We start from the raw sequence: 19,453 nt of genomic DNA on the forward strand, positions 1-19,453 counted from the left end.
AACATCATCCACCACATCAACAAAAAGAAAGACAAAAACCACATGATCATCTCCATAGATGCTGAAAAAGCATTTGACAAAGTTCAACATCCATTCATAAAAACTCTCAGTAAAATGGGAATAGAGGGCAAGTACCTCAACACAATAAAGGCCATCTATGATAAACCCACAGCCAACATTATATTGAACAGCGAGAAGCTGAAAGCATTTCCTCTGAGATCGGGAACTAGACAGGGATGCCCACTCTCCCCACTGTTATTTAACATAGTACTGGAGGTCCTAGCCACGGCAATCAGACAAAACAAAAAAATACAAGGAACCCAGATTGGTAAAGAAGAAGTTAAACTGTCACTATTTGCAGATGACATTATACTGTACATAAAAAACCCTAGAGACTCCACCCCAAAACTACTAGAACTGATATTGGAATACAGCAAAGTTGCAGGATACAAAATTAACACACAGAAATCTGTGGCTTTCCTATACACTAACAATGAACCAATAGAAAGAGAAATCAGGAAAACAACTCCATTCACAATTGCATCAAAAAGAATAAAATACCTAGGAATAAACCTAACCAAAGAAGTGAAAGACCTATACCCTGAAAACTATAAGACACTCTTAAGAGAAACTAAAGGGGACACTAACAAATGGAAACTCATCCCATGCTCGTGGCTAGGAAGAATTAATATCGTCAAAATGGCCATCCTGCCCAAAGCAATATACAGATTTGATGCAATCCCTATCAAATTACCAGCAACATTCTTCAACGAACTGGAACAAATAGTTCAAATATTCATATGGAAACACCAAAGACCCCGAATAGCCAAAGCAATCCTGAGAAAGAAGAATAAAGTGGGGGGGATCTCACTCCCCAACTTCAAGCTCTACTACAAAGCCATAGTTATCAAGACAATTTGGTACTGGCACAAGAACAGAGCCACAGACCAGTGGAACAGATTAGAGACTCCAGACATTAACCCAAACGTATATGGTCAATTAATATTTGATAAAGGAGCTATGGACATACAATGGGGAAGTGACAGTCTCTTCAACAGATGGTGCTGGCAAAACTGGACAGCTACATGTAAGAGAATGAAACTGGACCATTGTCTAACCTCATATACAAAAGTAAATCCGAAATGGATCAAAGATCTGAATGTAAGTCATGAAACCATAAAATTCTTAGAAAAAAACATAGGCAAAAATCTCTTGGACATAAACATGTATGACCTCTTCTTGAACATATCTCCCCAGGCAAGGAAAACAAAAGCAAAAATGAACAAGTGGGACTATATTAAGCTGAAAAGCTTCTGTACAGCAAAAGACACCATCAATAGAACAAAAAGGTACCCTACAGTATGGGACAATATATTTGTAAATGACAGATCCGATAAAGGCTTGACATCCAAAATATATAAAGAGCTCACCCACCTCAACAAACAAAAAACAAATAATCCAATTAAAAAATGGGCAGAGGAACTGAACAGTTCTCCAAAAAAGAAATTCAGATGGCCAACAGATACATGAAAAGATGCTCCATATCACTAATTATTAGAGAAATGCAAATTAAAACCACAATGAGATATCACCTCACACCAGTAAGGATGGCTACCATCCAAAAGAGAAACAACAACAAATGTTGGCGAGGTTGTGGAGAAAGGGGAACCCTCCTACACTGCTGATGAGAATGTAAATTAGTTCAACCATTGTGGAAAGCAGTATGGAGCTTCTTCAAAATGATCAAAATAGACTTACCGTTTGACCCAGGAATTTACCCTAAGAATGCAGCACTCCAGTTTGAAAAAGACAGATGCACCCCTATGTTTATCGCAGCACTATTTACAATAGCCAAGAAATGGAAGCAACCTAAGTGTCCATCAGTAGATGAATGGATAAAGAAGATGTGGTACATATACACAATGGAATATTATTCAGCCATAAGAAGAAAACAAATCCCACCATTTGCAACAACATGGATGGAGCTAGAGGGTATTATGCTCAGTGAAAAAAGCCAAGCGGAGAAAGAGAAATACCAAATGATTTCACTCATCTGTGGAGTATAAGAACAAAGGAAAAACTGAAGGAACAAAACAGCAGCAGAATCACAGAAACCAAGAATGGACTAACAGGTATCAAAGGGAAAGGGACTGGGGAGGATGGGTGGGTAGGGAGGGATAAGGGGGGGGAAGAAGAAAGGGGGTATTATGATTAGCATGCATAATATGGGGGGTGGGAGAAAGGGGAGGGCTGTGCAACACAGAGAAGACAAGTAGTGATTCTACAACAACTTGCTATGCTGATGGACAGTGACTGGGGTTTGTGGGGGGGACTTGGTATAGGGGATACCCTAGTAAACATAATATTCTTCATGTAATTGTAGATTAATGATAACAAAAAAAAAAGAGACAGAAAAGGGGGATTACTCCCTGATAGGATAAAACTAACTGCAAATCAATGATTAATGCATGCTTTACATATCCTTAATTTTGATCTTTTAAAAGGTGTCAGATGATCAGCTATGGAAGTACATTTTTCTGATAATATTCCTTTCTCTTAAAAAAAAAAAAAAGCAGTTCCTGTGTGGTGATCTCCAGTAGGTTCTTCACAATGGTATAAAGGTCATATCAAAGTGTGGGCTAAGGGTTTGTTTGTGTTTATACAGAGGATCAAAGCCTTATTTGGCTACCCAGGAAATGAATTAAGATACGATATGAAGAAGAACTTCCAACATCAACATCCTCTGGAAGAGTCATTCCAGAAGATGATCATCAAAAAACTTCAACAAAGATCCTGGCACTGTTGCAGTTGTAGCTGCATTCATCCCACCGGTTCCTGGGCTTGCCATTGGAATGAAGAAGGAGATATCTAAGCTGGCCTGCTGGCCTGTGCATACAGTAAAACAACAAATTTGACTGGATCTATACTGTCAGAACTCAACCAAGAATTAGGAGAAGTGCAATTTGCAGTGCTCCAAAATCGTGCAACTATAGACTATCTACTGTTAAAAGAACATATGGGATGTGAACAGTTCCCAGGAATGTGTGTTGTTTTAAGTTGTCTGATTTTTCTCAAACTATTCAAATTCAGTTAGATAATATCCATCATGTCATTGATAAGTTTTCACAAATGCCTAGGGTACCTAACTGGTTTTCTTGGTTTCACTGGATATGGCTGGTATTTGTAGGTCTGCTTTTGTTATGTAGCTGTATTCCTATTATGTTAATGTGTGTATGCAATTTAATTAGTAGTTTAAAACCTATACATGCTGAAGTTACTCTACAAGAAGATATGTCAAAGAAATAATCAATCTTCCCATGTTTTCTTCCATCTGCTACTTCTATAGCTTTTCTTCTTCTTTCCTAATTACAACCCTTTAGTAGAGTTCGTGCCTCATATCAAAAATTCCCGAGTATCATAATTCTTCCAAGTGCTAAAGATACCTCAAGACAAATGCTGGGCATAGAAGCCACAGGACATAAATCTGCAAAGAAGTAAAAAGCTAACCTTTTCAAACAATATTGCTTCTCTCTCACTTACCAACTTTACATTTCCCTGTATGGCCACAGAAGATGACTGGTTAGCCAGAGACAGTTAAGATTCCTCAAGGGAGGAACAACCTAAGACAGGCACAGTTGCAGGGGGGCCATCAGGTGAGAAATTGGGGGCCAACAGAAGGGAGGCTTAGAACCTCACCTCCCCTGTTTAGAGAGAAATCTTCTGCATCTGTGGATGTTTTATTGCCCTTGTCTAGCTTGGATTAATACTTAGTCTATAGGCACAGACCTGATCATCTATATTTGCCCTCTTACAGCACTAAATTATGTCTTCTACCTTTATCTTGCATCTACCTACCACTTCAGCATTTTATTAAAATAATAATAATTATAATTATTATAATAATAATAATAAGGGAGAAATGTGGGATTCACATATAAATCAAGTATAAAAATCAAATGAATAATTATATCTGACTTGATTGTTTATAGTTCATGATGCATGATCAAAACCGAAAGTTTCTGTGATATGACTGCCCTTGCACTGTTCACCATGTAAGAACTTATTCACTATGTAAGAACTTGTTCACCATGTAAGAACTTGTTCGTTATGCTTCAGAAGATTGGAGACTATTGAGAATTAGGCTTGGGGTTGATTAATGATTGTGCATTGAGTCCCCTATATAGAATTTTGTTATTAACAACCATTTAATCAATAAATATGAGAGCTGCCCTCTCAAAAAAGAAAAAAGTGTCACAGAAATTTTAAAATATTTAGGATAAAATGATGAAAGCATGACATGTCAAAACTCATGAGATACAATGAAAGTAAGTCATTGAGGGAAATAAGCTTTATAGCCTTAAATATTTAAACTAGAAAAGAAAAAAAATCGTTGAAAGATGAATTTAGTGTCAAACACAAATTTGGAAAAAGGACTGCAAAATAAAATCAGGGAACTAGAAGAAAAGAGATAATATAAATGTTGACAGAAATTAAGGACATGGAAAACAAAAACAATAGGACAAATCACAGTCAAAAGTTGGTTCTTTGAAAAAACTGAAAAATTGGATAAACTTCTAGTGAAATTGAACAATAAATGCTATGAATGAAAAAGGGAATACAACAGATAAATCAGAGATGGTAAAGAGAAAATCTTAGCATTTTATAACAGTAAAATTTGACAAAAATATGACAAAAAATTTTATGACAAAATTTAAAATTTAGATGAAGGATATTTAAAATTAAGAAAAATAGTTTACTAAAACATAAAAAGACACAATTGAATAAGCTTGCAGTTTTTAAAGAAATTGAAGTAAAATATTTCCACAAAGAACAGCTATAGGCAAGTTCTACCAAAATTTCAAAGAACACATCACTTCATAATACATAAACTCCAAAATAAAAAGGCATTCATCAACATTCATCCCATGAAACTAGATAGCTTTGTTACCAAAAACAAAGCATGAGAAAGGATAATTTCAGTCACTTTACAATGAATTGGCAAAGTGGAGACAGTATGAATCAACGAGTTCTTTCACATTGTTTAGAGTAAACTTACACAACCTGTGGAAATGAAGGGAATCCTCATTAAAACGGCATTGGGAGGCCAGCAAGCTGCCACTCATTATCAATTGCAGACTCCAACAGGAAGAGACTTCCCTTGCATTCTGGACAGGAAGAAGCCTATACTTTACCAGCCCAGCAGAAGAAAACCAATGAGAGACTGTCACAACTCACCCAATGAAAAGCCACTATACCTACAACTCCCACTTTTCCTCCAATGGACTTCTTATTTATAACAGCCCTCCCTATTTGGCCCCTTCCTCTATTGAAGTGTGCTCCCCTCCTTTGTTCTCCAGACTTGCCCATGTTTTTTACCTTAATGTGCTTGTCCCAAACCACAATTTTCTGCTATTCTCAAAATACAGCCATTTTTGCCAGTAAAATAACTGTTTTATTTTTAAGATTAACAAACCATTCTGCAAAACAATTTAGCAAAATCTTATAAGGTTGAATATTCTCACTCCCATGACAGTAATTCCACACCCAAAAGGCATTCTTGCCCACATGTACTAGGAGACATATATATGTGTAAGAATATGCATACAGAACTACTTGTTATAGCAAAACAAAATAAATAAAGCCATTCATCAATAGAAAAATGGAAAATTTTGGCACACTCACACTGTAACATATTACACAGCAGTGAAAATGAATAAACTATAGTCACTTTCAATAATGTGCATGAATCAAGAAAAGCAGAGGTGAGATAGAAGGTTTTTTAAATTAATTTATTTTTTTATTTTGGTATCATTAATATACACTTACATGAGCAACATTGTGGTTACTAGATTCCCCCCATTATCAAGTCCCCACCACATACCCCATTATAGTCACTGTCCATCAGTGTAGTGAGATGTTATAGAATCACTACTTGTCTTCTCTGTGCTATACTGCCTTCCCCATGCCCCCGCTATATTATGTGTGCTAATCATAATTCCTTATTCCCCTTCTCCCTCCTTCCCACCCACCCTTCCCAGTCCCTTTCCCTTTGGTAACTGTTAGTCCATTCTTGGGTTCTGTGAGTCTGCTGCTGTTTTGTTCCTTCAGTTTTTGCTTTGTTCTTATACTCCATAGATGAGTGAAATCATTTGATACTTGTCTTTCTCCAGAGATAGAAGTTTTTATAGAGTTCATAACAAGCAAAACTAAACAATATATTGTTTGGACATATATACTGCTAAATTTTTTTAATTAAAAAATAAAATTTAAATTGAAAAAGATAAGGAAAAGAGACATAAAATTTGAAATGTTCAAGAAAGGAGGAACAACACACAGGTAGACTCAACTCTGGATTCTCTGAATAAGACTTAACACTGTATAAGAATGTGTTTAATACCTCCTAGTCACATACTTCCGCAAACTTGCAGAAAGAAGGAGCTTTCAAGGCACATTGAAATTGTGAAAGTTAAAAAGAACAAATCTAGAGGACTCTTGTATTTTCCTGGACAGGAAAACCATAGTCTCCTTTTTTAAATAGGTGAAAGCTGTTAAGTAATGGGAAAAAAAAACCCTCCCAAAGATATTGACACTTATAATTCTGATAATGGGCAACCAATTAGTCCATAAAAAGTTACAGACTTTTCATCATCATCAAATGTTACTGTCTGGGAACTACACAGACTACACAGGACACCTATTCTAGGGGCAGACAGGCAGACTGACCAGGAAAGAGAACTGTGTTCATTCAGCATTATTATCTATAAACCCAGCAGCAGTCTTCGACATGTGTATCACATACTCCCCACTCTTTGGCTGCCTACATTGGCTTTAGAGAAGCTGAGTTTGAAATGCTTCAGTACATGTTCAAGAAGTGTTAATTAACATCTTTTAAGCAAGTCTCCTATGGCTAAATAAGTCAATCTGGTCTTTGTATTATTCTACCCCAGTGATGCTGGGCAGAACATTACTATCAGCACAGAGGGCTTGTGCTAGCAGTAAAAAAAAAAATAATGATAAACTATCACAATAATGAGCACTTACTTTGTGGCAAATCTGCAGTAAGCTCTCTCTCATTTAATATTTATAACATTTTAAGAAACCAGACTTAAGAGTTTTAGTAGCTTGCCCGTGACCCCTCACTAATAAGTGATATAGCCCAGATTTAAACCCTGGTCTGTGTGAATTCAGTCCGTTCTTTCTAGTATTTATAATGAGGCAATAAATTCACAGTTTAAATCTCACAATGAAGCCAACTTTATTCCACTTTATCATTGCTATCATAAGCATATGTTATGCTCTCTGAAGTTCAAGGTACTTAATCTGGGCCAGCAGACTGCACAATAAATCCATTCTACTTGTCATAAGGGGAAAAAAGATTCATATGAACATCCCTCATTGAAAAAGTAACTGCTAATCATTCTAAAAAGAAAAGAGCTCTTTTTTAAAATACTTAAAAGACTTAGAACATATCTTTCATTTAAAATGAAAGATATGTTCTAAGTCTGACTAAAAATGATTTGATAAAGTTCAAATATAAAATAAGCAATAAATGAATAAAATGCCACTATTCCCTTCATTACAGTAGAGCCTGAGTTCTGCAAATTATGGCCTAACTAGGACTAGCTGACTGTTTTCGTGAAGTTTATTGGAATACTCATTTTCATATTGTCTATGTCTGCTTTCATGCTACTGTGACAAAGTTGAATATTTGCGATAGAGACCACCTGGGCTACAAAGCCAAAAATTTTTACTATCTGACTGAAATATAATGATTTACAAGAAATATGCATTGGTCATTCAGATGACCTAAATAGTGTTTGTCAGATATATTTGACCTTCAAGAACAGTTCCTGAAAATGCTTCAGAGGTATGAAGGTAAAATAGCTGTCTTGTTATTGAAGAAGGTAACTTCTGGACCACATGAAAGGGTGGGGACTGGTTGCCAGGAGGATTAACCATTGAGGGAACTTTCAGTCCCACACCCTGACCTCTAGGGGAGGGGAGAAGGGGCTGGAGGTTGAATCAGCCAATGGCCAATGACTTAGTCAATCATGACTATGTAATGAAGCCTCCAGAGAAACCCAATAGTGGAGCTTTTGGGGCACTTTCCCTTTTCTCCCTTTTCCTTTTTGGAGAGCTTCCACACTTGGCTTCCACATATCACTGAGCCCCAAGTTCCACAAGGACAGGAGCTCCTTTGTTTAGGACTTCACCCTATGTATCTCTTCACCTGGCTGTTGATTTGTACCCTTTATCATACCCTTTAATAAACTTATAAATTTCAGTGCTTCCCTGAATTCTGTGAGCTGCTGGAGCAAATTAATCAAACCTAAAGAGAAAATTGTTGGGACCTCCTATCAGTACCTGGTTGGTCAGAAGCACAGGGGCTTATGAAGGTGCCTGGAGTGGAGACTGGGCCGTGTTCATTGATCCATAGGACTGAGCACTTAACCTGTGGAATCTGAGAATTCCTTGGGGGTAGTGGCATGGAGTGGAAGAGAATTCCCCACATATGTTGTAATTGAGTCCAGTTAGCCCTAAAAATATGGTCTTTTAAAAATAAGTTTGTTGACCCCTAAACTAGACAATCCAAAGACAGAGTTTACACAAAAAGTATAATTTTACCCACCTGTGATAAAGAATGGCTAAATATATAATAATCATCAGTCTACTACAGCACAAAAATGACAGGAACTTTGTTTTTACCTTGAAGATTTTCCTTCTTCAACAAATAATTGAGTTGGTTCATAGAGTTGAAGACAAGAATGGATTCCACAGATGCTCTGTATCGCCCAGAATGCTCAGTGCTGACATTCAGTCCTAGGCTTTGAATTCCTTGGCCAGTCTCTATCCCTTCCAGGAGTGGAAGCTCATGAGGAAGAAAACTGGTAACTATGCTGTGAAGAGTCGGCTCCTTAGAATCTGGATCTAGTAACCAGCATGCCACCTGAGTGGGATAGCAATCAGAATAGTTTCATCATTTTTCAAAGACATTCTGCACCCTAAAATTGAAAGGGGGGATAAAAGCTCATTTCTAATCTCACTCATTTTCACCTAAAACTTACTCAGCGGTCTTCCCCAGAAGAGGAGAAGGAAAGGATAATTGTACCAGGACTCATTTTTTGTATCACTGAGAGCATCAGCCTTCAAAGAAAGAAAACTTCAAACTTTTTTATTACTGCAGTGCTCCTGCTGATCAGTTCTGAAGTGGGCTTTAAAATTAAGTGCCTCTGAGCTAACTGAAACCATGTTTCTGGAACTGTAGATGGACTCCTCCACTAAAGCTTATTTTGGCTAAGCTACTATAATAAAGATGAGCCTATACTAGTTTTAGGTTTATTTAATTCTTTCAACATCAGAAGAAGTGAGACACAAAGGTCTTACCAACAAATTTTATACCCTGAGTTTTAAAAAGCCTCTAGGCTTTCCCCTAAGGATGAGGGCCTGTCCCCAGGACTATCCAACAGGTCATTTGATTGCTATTTTTAGCTTTCCTACAAGACCAGAAGACCTGTAGTTTTTAGTAAATTAGAAGATCACAAGTGGGTTTAGAATAAGGAAATCTAAACCCTGTTCATAATTTGACAATCACTATATGACTCAGTTACTTCTTTTGTAGGTTAAGAATCAGTTTTAAGGGGGGTGTGATATTGTGGATTACAAAAAGAAACATAAATTCTGTCTTCATCCCCATTTGCAGCACAGCTTCTAAAACTATTGGAATTTCCAAAGTGGTAAGAGAGATAAAGGTGTCTTTTGTTATGTCAATGAGGTGACTTTGGGAATGCCCAAGTCACCTTAGGGTTGGGTGCTGGTTACCCAAGGAAAACAACCCTGTGATCAGAGGGCTGGAACTTTCAGTCCCACCCCTTAACATGGCAGTGGGGAGGGGCTGGGGCTGAATTGATCACAGATGCCAATGATTTAATCAATCATGCTTATGTAATGAAGCCTCCATAAAAACCCAAAGGACAGGGTTTGGAGAGCTTCGAGGCTGGTGAACACGTGGAGATCTGGGGAGAGCAGCCCACTCTGAGAGAGCATTGGCAGCTCTGTACCCCTTTCATATGCTTCACCTGGTATATCTCTTCATCTGGCTATTGATTCCATATCCTTTAACATCATTTGTAATAACTGGAAATCTAGTGAGTACAATGTTTCCTGAATTTTTGAGCCCCACTAGCAAATTAATCAAACCCAAGGAAGGAGTTACATGAAGCTCTGATTTATAGCTGGTTGGTCAGAAGTACAGATAAGAACCTGGGCTTGTGACAGGTATTTAAAGGGGGAGTCTTATAGGGCTGAGCCCTTAATCTGGGGGATATGGCACTATCTCCAGGTCGATTGTGTCAGAATTGAATTGAATTATAGGATACCCAGCTTGGTACTCAGAGAATTGTTGGAGGTACTCAGATAAATTGTTGATCAGACCCTTTTAGGGGTTATTGAATAAGACATTCTGATGTAAAAGTTGGCAAATGCTTCTTATAAAAGTGAGATTTTATAAATAAATAATAGTTTATCTTCTTACATCAAAAGTGTTGTGATTAACAATGCTAATTATGGAATATTAATATAGTTTATGTAAAAGGTGCTACATAAATCTAAGATGCTACAGCAGTTTTAATGAGAAGGTCATATTACCCATATTCTCATTTTGGACTGTGGAACATCAAAATTAAGTAACAACCTTTTATATTCCACAGTGGTCAAATTAAAAACTATATGAAATTTATCACACATAAACCAATCCTGACATGAAGCATAGAAAAGGATAGTGTATTTAGTTTATCTATCTGGCCTTTGAAAATCTTTGCCAAAAATGATAAAGAAACTAAGAAACTAAGTTATCCTGTTATTATTGACTATATTGATAATGAACAAATAGTATCAAAATTCAAAATTAATATTCCACATATCTCATATATCCAGGGTCACTAGAAAAAAATTGATATACCTTTGAGAGCTATGATATTGTAAATAAATGCCTTCTGAAAATATACTGTTAAATGTATATTACAATCACATGTTACTCTTTCCTTAACAACTCAAGAGTCATCATTATGAAGAATGTATCATAATTTGCTATTATATAGGAAAGTTGTCAGAGGCTGGTAAGGTGATTTGTCCCTCTGTTAAATGGCCCCTAAAAATCTTTTTAACATCTCTTAACTACACATTTTTCCTATTTTCTACCTCTATCCTCATGGATATTTGAAACATATTGCTATCATATATCTAACTCTGACAGTTCTCCTTTCATTTCTAATTTACTGTGACCATAATAAAAAATTTAAAACTTCTGAGGAAAGATATGAACTTTAGTGCTTAGAATTTGTGACATCTGCTTTTATCTACACAGAGGAATTTGGTGTATAATATTCTGTTCTGTCTGGACAAGATTACTCAATAAAGGCGTTACTACTCTAAAAAACTTAAGCTGCATTGCTGGAGCTAAATAAATACCAAGTCATTTAATAATTAACCCTAAACATTAAAAAGAAAAAATGTTTAACTATGTAAAAATTAAATAAGACGTGGTACTTTAGGATCTTCATAACTTTGTTCCAGGGAGATGCCGCAAGACAGAAGAAGAAGTTTATAGCTCTGGATGAAGTCATAGATGATAACAGTACGTTCTTTATCAGATTCCTTTTGCAAGCAGGATTGAAGGTGCCACATTCTGTCTTTCACGGTCAGGTGTGGATCCAGAGAAGGTGGGGCCAAACTGGCACTAATTTCTTAGGGAAAAAAAAAAATCTTAAGGCAAAAATTACATGCACTTATTTGAAGCTCAGATCTTTAGTGCAAAGCCTGAAAAAGACTCAGAAATCATTCCATGTAAACAATCATTCAGCATGACCTTATCCAGGTCATGCTGATTATATAGATGTATTTCATAATCTAAAAATTATGGTTTGGGCTAAGCGATTTAGAATGCTCTATTTAATTAGGTAGGAGAAAATTCTAAATATCAAGATTTCCAAAAAACTTTAATGATTACATTTTTCAAAATGAGGAGTTAAAGACAGAAAAGGTATTTTGAAACAAATTTTAAAGGAACTCCTTTAAAGTGAAATTTAGTATGAACATATAATGTTTCATCTGAAAAAAAGGCAGAAGTTCAAGTATCTAACTCACCCTAACATATTTTCCTGCAGAACAACTGAAAACATTTCATGCTTACCCAGAAACAGAGATTATATGACATCTTTTTAAATGATTGCTTTAATAATTTCCCTCCTGTCTAAAACTAGTCAGCTAGGTGTCCAACAACCATAATCAGATCACAGGGTATTTCCAGATGACATTATTTCATTTCCAAAGAACATGTGATTCAACTACTGTAGATGTCTACCTCATCACTGCCTCTAGATAAGTTCCAAATACAATGAGGAGGAGAAAAAAATACTGAAGAGAAACTGCTATGATCTAGTCTTTAACAGCAAACCCTCAAGGTGGCCAGGGAATCCCAAAGGTTCCACCACCCCCAAGAAGAAAATGTAGTATTATAGCCCCTTGTGACAAACAGAGGAGAGAAGGGCAGTGCTTCTTAAAACATTCATTCTTGTTAATATATGAAATAATGTACACACTAGCTGCTATCCCCTCTCCCAAAAATGCTTTTAATACTAAAAATAAATTCCAGGTAAATATCAGGAATTTTTTCTCAACAAAGAAGTCACTATCCTAATAGAGATGATACTAAAATTATATGGTGACTTAGCCACATAGTGATTACTTACCAGAATGCTTTAGTTCCTTCTGCAATGAAAAATAATAGGCATCTCTTCCACCCCAGCATATTGCCAGCCCAACCACCAAGATGTCATCACAACCCTTAACAGGAAATCCATCATCTCCAATAGGAGTGCCCTGAGGTGAATTAACTAAATAAATAAAAAATGAAATAGTTAAAAATCTCTAAAAAGAAAGCCATTAAACTGGACATTAAAACAATGATAACACTAAAAAACTATTTGATAGGCAAAATTCTCAGATCTCTAAAATGTTCATTATTTGGATGGTCATTTTTAGGTGAATGTAAGATCTTTCTAGGTCGCCCATTAATTAAGGTAACTGTCACTTTGAAAAATCTACCAAATATTTCTTAAAAGAGATATATAATAATGACTAAAATGGGCATTAACTTAATTTTCTAAACCTGCACTTTGCATTTGTATAACTCAAACAGAAATGAAAATGATTTGCACATTACAAAATTCTATACCCAACTCAACAATTTCTAACATTAAGAAACATCAGAAAACTTCTGAGTCTTACTTCTTAGTGAAGAATTGGGTTTGATTTTATATTTAGAGTCAACATGTTTTCTAAAATAACACACCTCCAATTCTACAAAGACAGGTCAAGAAACAATATATCCCATTTATAATTATATCCTCAATAACCGACATATTTGTTAAATTCAGGTGAACAATTTTATCCCTCATACCTCTAGAACAGAAAATGTGCTCAATTTTATATTTGTTGAATGAAAAATGGAAAAGTACTAGTCAACAAAGTACATAAAACTTGTCATTAACCCATGTGCTCCATGAACTGTAGATCAAATACTTAAATCCTTATGAACAAATACATTTATACAGAGATTTAATAAATAAGATTGTATCTTTGATTTCCATGTCAAGTTGATTACAGTATTCCCCATGACCCAAAATCCTTACTGTCATGAAGTAAGACAGGAATACACATAGCATTATTTTACCAAAATGTTCAATTCTCTCAAAACCTGGAAGAGTTCTGTGAGACTCTGGGATCAGTATTTCAGAACAGAATTCATGACTCTCAGTGAAGGTACAAGTTCTACTTGAGAGAAGTACTAGAAAATGTAGCTAGTGAACATTGTGAAAAATATAGTGCCTATTTGCTATGCACTTTTGTGATTATATAAATGTTTAAAGATTCACAATTTAATAGAAAATAATTCACGAGCATTGATGTTTAATAAAAACCACCCCATTGTACCATTAGGATACCAAAAGTGATGCATATACAAAGGATATACCTTAATTTTTACACTTACATCCTAGTATTTTTATATATATGATAATATAATATATATATAACTATTATATATATACAAAAGAGAAGTGTTGTGTTTAATGGTAAAGTTTAGCACACTTGAACACCAGGCACAGCCTGGAGTTGAAGCAGCAGGGCAAGCAGATGCCCTCTGTGAAGCCCCATAAAGTGAAGAGGATGAGGAAGGCAACCATCAGTCAGAAGAGCTCCAAGGCCTAGCCAGGACCAAACCCAGAAAGGCACAGGAGCAAGAGCTGCTATGAGAGATGGGTTCCTGGCATACCCAGTGATCAAGCTGCCAAACACTGTTCCAATGCTGGCTCTGAACCAGCCACACCAATTTTGGTGGCCTCAACAGCAATAAGGCTGGCCCTTGTGTCAATGTGTTGGGAGACAAGGCTAGTCTGGAACTCCCTTCAGGCCATCTAAAGTAGGGAGCTGCCACCCGAAGGCTGTTCAGTTGGGATCTCTGCCTGCTCAGGAGGCAGACGCAGACCTAACACCCCAGGTACAATAGTGGATCAGAGCCAGAGGAATGAGGAGTACCTGGGTGGTCTGCATTTGTTCAGTCTCCCAGCTTAAGCTCTTGGCCTCAGCACTCAGCTCTTCCACCCACATGTCCTGGGGTTGCCCATCTCTTATATCAGACAGCAATTTAAATCAATTGTGCAGAACAAGGCTTTTCTACATGTAAACCTACCTAGGAGAAACTTCTTAAACTTTTAATAAATGTGTATTTAATATCCAATACTGAAAAGACTCATTCCCCTCTCAGTCCACTATTTTATGTATAAATGTGAAAAAATTGTAAAAACTCTTACCTTTCTTAAACCTACTACCAATAGTAGCACTTTTAGAAGATGTCAAGTTACTGATCTTTTCACAAGCCAGTGAGATGGAAAATCGCTTTTTGCACTGCCATTCCTTAATGAATGTTTGAAAGAGAGCTTGGTTACTTGCTACATCAATTATGGCCAGACTTTCTGAACTGCATGAGGCTGGAGGTATCTGTGATCCATCCTGTGATAACTGCAGTGAAAAACTTGTGTCTCTAATAGGACTGCTGTCCTTTAAACCATTTCTACCCTCTGGACTTAAATCATTGTTTTTAATATCCGAAGATGAGCCAAGTGAGTAACTTTCATCAAGCTGTAAAACGCTATTAGTTTTCTGAAATTTTGTGGAAGATGTTCTAAGAATACTTGGAAATGCCATCTTAGAAGCAGATGCTGGAGTGGGTGTAGGAGGAATGAGTTCATTGTCATCAACTATACAACTTTCTTTATAAGGCAAGACAGATGATTTTTCATCCTCAGGGGAAAATGAAATTCCCTGCACTTGATTTGACTCCAAATTTGAAATAACTTTTTGTTTGTCATTTAACTCTGTATATTCTCCTTTCAAACAAGACAAGTTTATAGTAGTTAATTTTTGCTTTTCACTTTCTAGAGGACTGGACACTTTATCTAAAATCCTTTGCAGTCCTGGACTTAATTCAAATGATGCCCCTGACCATAAGAATGAATTATTTTGCTTTGTCCCAGTTAATTTGGATTTTTGAGACTTTTCATCTTTATCTCCTCCAATTAATTCTCTTTTGGGATAGGCATTACCTACAATCAATGGATCACTTAGTTCTAATGCTGTAACAGATTCTGCAGGATTATGTTTCCCTTGGACAGGAAATACACCTACATTGTCCAAAGCTTCAACCACCTGAGAAGAATCCATTTCTGAAAATATAATAGACTCATCACTGCAAAAAGTCAGCTGCTGCTGATTATCTTGATTTTCACTCATATTTGATTTTTTGATTGGGCTCTCTGGTTGTAGACACGGAGAATTGCTGAAATGATCTGACATTTCAGAAGAAAGGGGTTCTTTCATGTGTATACTGGGTGGTTGTTCTTTTACTAGGTAGTCATCACTGAGACTGTCAAATAGTAAACTATCACTCAAATTTAAACTTGTTTCAGAAACTGGCAGACATTCTACTTCTATATCAGTGGGAGTTCTCATTTGAGGAACCAGAGCTATAAATGGTTTCACAGTTTCTTGTGTTTGATAACCTTGAAGAAAACTATTTAACTGGGAGTCAGTAACAGAAAGTTCATTCCCTTTAAAACAAGGGCCACTTTCCCCCAGTAGTATTGGAGAATGAAAAACTGGACTTTGTAGAGTCAGGATATCGACCCCATGTGAATAAGTGCTTTGTTTCAAAGTACCCACAGTCTTAAGTTCCAAATGATCTGTATTTGTCACTCCTGGAGAATGCTGTTCACCAGGAAAAGCAATGTGAATATCATTCTGAAAAGAGCTCTGCTTGTGTAAGTTCTTCTGCATCATCCCTGTTGCCAGGTTGCTGTCCTTTGCTTCTTGTTTGGTATTTTCAATTACCATCTGTTGTATCATTTTCTCTGATTGAGTATCCAGGTATAAACTATCTTCAAAGTCACAGGCTCTAGCTAAGCCTAAGCCAGAAACATGATTTTTTTTAGTTTTGTTTGCTGCATAAGCTGTTTTTTCTTGTATTCCAAAGATATTTAGAAAATTCTCGTGCTGGTCTCCTGAGTTCCCAAATGCTCCAGTTGGTAGATGTACTCCACTGAGTATCTCAGTGCTGCTTACATTATCTCCTGATACCTGAAGATTATTTAATTTATTTTCCTTAGCATAAAACTTTGTATTTTCATTTTTGATAATAATATTTGAGTCTCTATTCACATAACTACTGACTGTCTCACTGGGCATTTGTCTCTCTATTACTTTTTTCTGTTTGGTATAAGTATTTGTGTGTTTATCAGACTGCTTTTCCAGGCACTGGTTAATTGGATGGGTATCCTGGTGTTTCATATAAACAGTCTGACTTTTTGAATCATTTTGTATCAGCACTTTGTTTATTTTTTCTGACTCAACAAGAGCTAATCCTCCCTCATTTTCACTAACCACACTAGTGAGTTGACAAGTCACTTTTTCACACTGGGATCCTGTGATAAAATGTTCCACAAGAATATCACTAGATTTTGTTTTGTTCCTTGAATAATTTTTTTCTGTTTGTGGTGGGAATGATGCTTTGTTATATTTTCCCTCAACACAGAAAGATACATTTTTTTTAGCAAATGGCCCTGGACTTCTAAATTCCATCTTCTTCTCATCTAAGGTAAATGAGTCTTCACAATGAACAGAATTAGACATAGTCTGTTCTTGTAGCTCAGTTCTAAACATCCCAGTGTTTTTCACAGGGCTACTGTCTCTGGGTCGTTTTAGATGCTTAGTATGTTTCCAAGATCGAAAAGTTGTACTCTTCTTTTCTGAACTGAACTTCAAAGCTTTTTTTGTTTTCTCAAATGAGAAAGTTTGAACAACTTTCTTAGTGCTTGCTTTTCCCTCATTCAAAGAAGTTCCTAGCCTCTCTTTATTGATACTCAAAGAAGCCCATTTTCTTGCTCTGGAAGTGGACTGTACCTGCCATTCTTGATTCCCATCCTGAAACTTACAATCAAAGGAATTTGTATGCTGTTGGCTTTTATCTGTATCTTGGATTGTATTTGGTAAATGATTAACAGAACAGACACTAAATATTGTGTTACTTTTTTTCTTTGATGTTAATCTTTTACAAGAACTCTTAGTTTGGGATATAAATTTGTGTTCCTTTACTTCTGACTCACTGTTGGTCAATGACGGTGTATCAGAATTTAAAAGTGAATATGGACTCCATTGCACTCCCATTTCAACTAAGTCCTGCTGCAGAATCATCCTGGCTTCTTCCACTATAAGGGCTGCTGCTTCCCTTTCAGTTAAACCTTTTCTGCCAGTCACCCAAATAGTTCGCACATTGCGACGTTCTTCAGCTGCTTCTTCTTCCTCATCCACTGCTTTTCGGGCACTATATAAGGATATAGGAAAAGAAATTAATGTATTGATTCATTAATTCACACAACAAATATGTATTAAGCATCAATCTGAGCTGTTCTAGGAACAAGAAATAGCACTGATACAGGAGGGAAATATATCTGCTCTCAGAGCACACATCTAGTTGAGGAAATCAGAAAACAAATAAATGTTAAAATGCATTCTATATCAACTGGTGATAAGAGCTATGTACAAAAATGGAGCACAGGAAGGGATGGGTGGTTCTGCAATTTTTAAACAGCGTTTTAAAGAAAGACATCTCTAAGCTTCTTTAAGTGGAAACCTAAAAAAGGGAGTATCATAAAACTTTCACTGCAAGTCCTCCTATATACTGTGAGCTCTGGACATAATTGAAAGAACTGGAGAGTGGCCAAAAGAAAGCAGATAGAAGGAGACTGAGACTAGAAGAAAGAAATGGCAGCAGGTGAATTTCAGTGTTCTCACCTGAAGGCAGGCCCCAGTCGGCACCATAAAGAGTAACTAAAAACTTAGGTAAAAACCTTGAGTTTATTGATTGACAGAATTTGAAAAACAGCTCAGAGTAACTATGGGAGACAAGAAATGAAGGAAGAAAGCTCAGAAATGAGCAATCCAGAGAAGGAGAACCCCAAATTCTTCATATAAACTCTGTGTAAATATCTGCTTGACATCTAAATTATGTAAGCATGGGCAGACTCCAAGCCACCAGTTTAAAGTCTAAAAAACTGAACAGAGATTTGAGTTACTGCCCACTACAGGAAGACAAAGTTTACAGTTCGAGTTCAGTCAACCTAACTAACTGATAAATTATCAATGCTCTTCAGGGTAAAATAACAGATTCTATACCCTAAAAGTGAAGCATATATGGAACTGAAGTACCATGGGGAGAACAGTGACAGGATGAGGCGTAAAAATTACAGAAGAAATAATGGCCAAGAGACTTCTGTTTCCAACCAACATGGAGTAATAGAGGCCGATTTAGCCTCTCACCTGGAACAACCAGAAATCTAAAGCTAAGTCAAAAAAGACACTGCAGTTTCCACTTTACTCTCTTTTGGATCCCTCACATGAGAGGAAGCCAACCATCACGGCATGAGGACATCAAGCAGCTCCACAGAGAAACTCCTGTGATGAAATGAGCACCAACTTGCCAGCACGTGCGCTATCATTCCAAGCCAACTCTTCCAGCTAACAACTTTACTATGGCTTCATGAAAGAACTCAAACCAGAACCATCCGCAAAGGTTTGACTCGCAGAAACTTTGAGTTACATTTTTATTGTTGCTTTCAAAGCCACTAAGTTCTTAAGTAATTTGTTATAGCTGACTAATTAGCTTAGTAAAACTAGCAAACTGAAAAGAAATCTAGAAGCCTACATATTTAGAAGGGCAAAAGAATTGTATTCCCTTCATAATTCAAACATACAAAGCAAAGAAAGAGTATTTTTTAAAAACTCAATAAAAGAAAGTGTGGACCAAGGATTTATACCCAGCGAAGATGTGTTTCAAATATTAAGG

General features: G+C 36.5%; 1 protein-coding gene across 12 annotated transcripts in view; it reads right to left on the reverse strand.

Moving 5' to 3' along the window:
• The window catches only part of POLQ (DNA polymerase theta), a 144,942-nt gene that overhangs the window by 47,641 nt on the left and 77,848 nt on the right, over positions 1-19,453 (reverse strand). For all 12 annotated transcript variants that reach the window (XR_008998041.1, XR_008998040.1, XR_008998043.1 and 9 more), the window contains 4 exons: positions 14,868-17,932; positions 12,747-12,890; positions 11,545-11,741; positions 8,707-8,947 (listed from right to left, as the gene is read on the reverse strand). Coding sequence is in view for 9 of the 12 variants with exons in the window: in XM_057503105.1 (XP_057359088.1) it covers positions 8,707-8,947; positions 11,545-11,741; positions 12,747-12,890; positions 14,868-17,932 (3,647 nt within the window). In the remaining 3 variants the exon portion in view is untranslated. The remainder of the gene's footprint in view (positions 1-8,706; positions 8,948-11,544; positions 11,742-12,746; positions 12,891-14,867; positions 17,933-19,453) is intronic.

Source organism: Manis pentadactyla, chromosome 1 (genome assembly GCF_030020395.1).
Source record: "Manis pentadactyla isolate mManPen7 chromosome 1, mManPen7.hap1, whole genome shotgun sequence".
Taxonomy (NCBI): Eukaryota; Metazoa; Chordata; class Mammalia; order Pholidota; family Manidae; genus Manis; species Manis pentadactyla.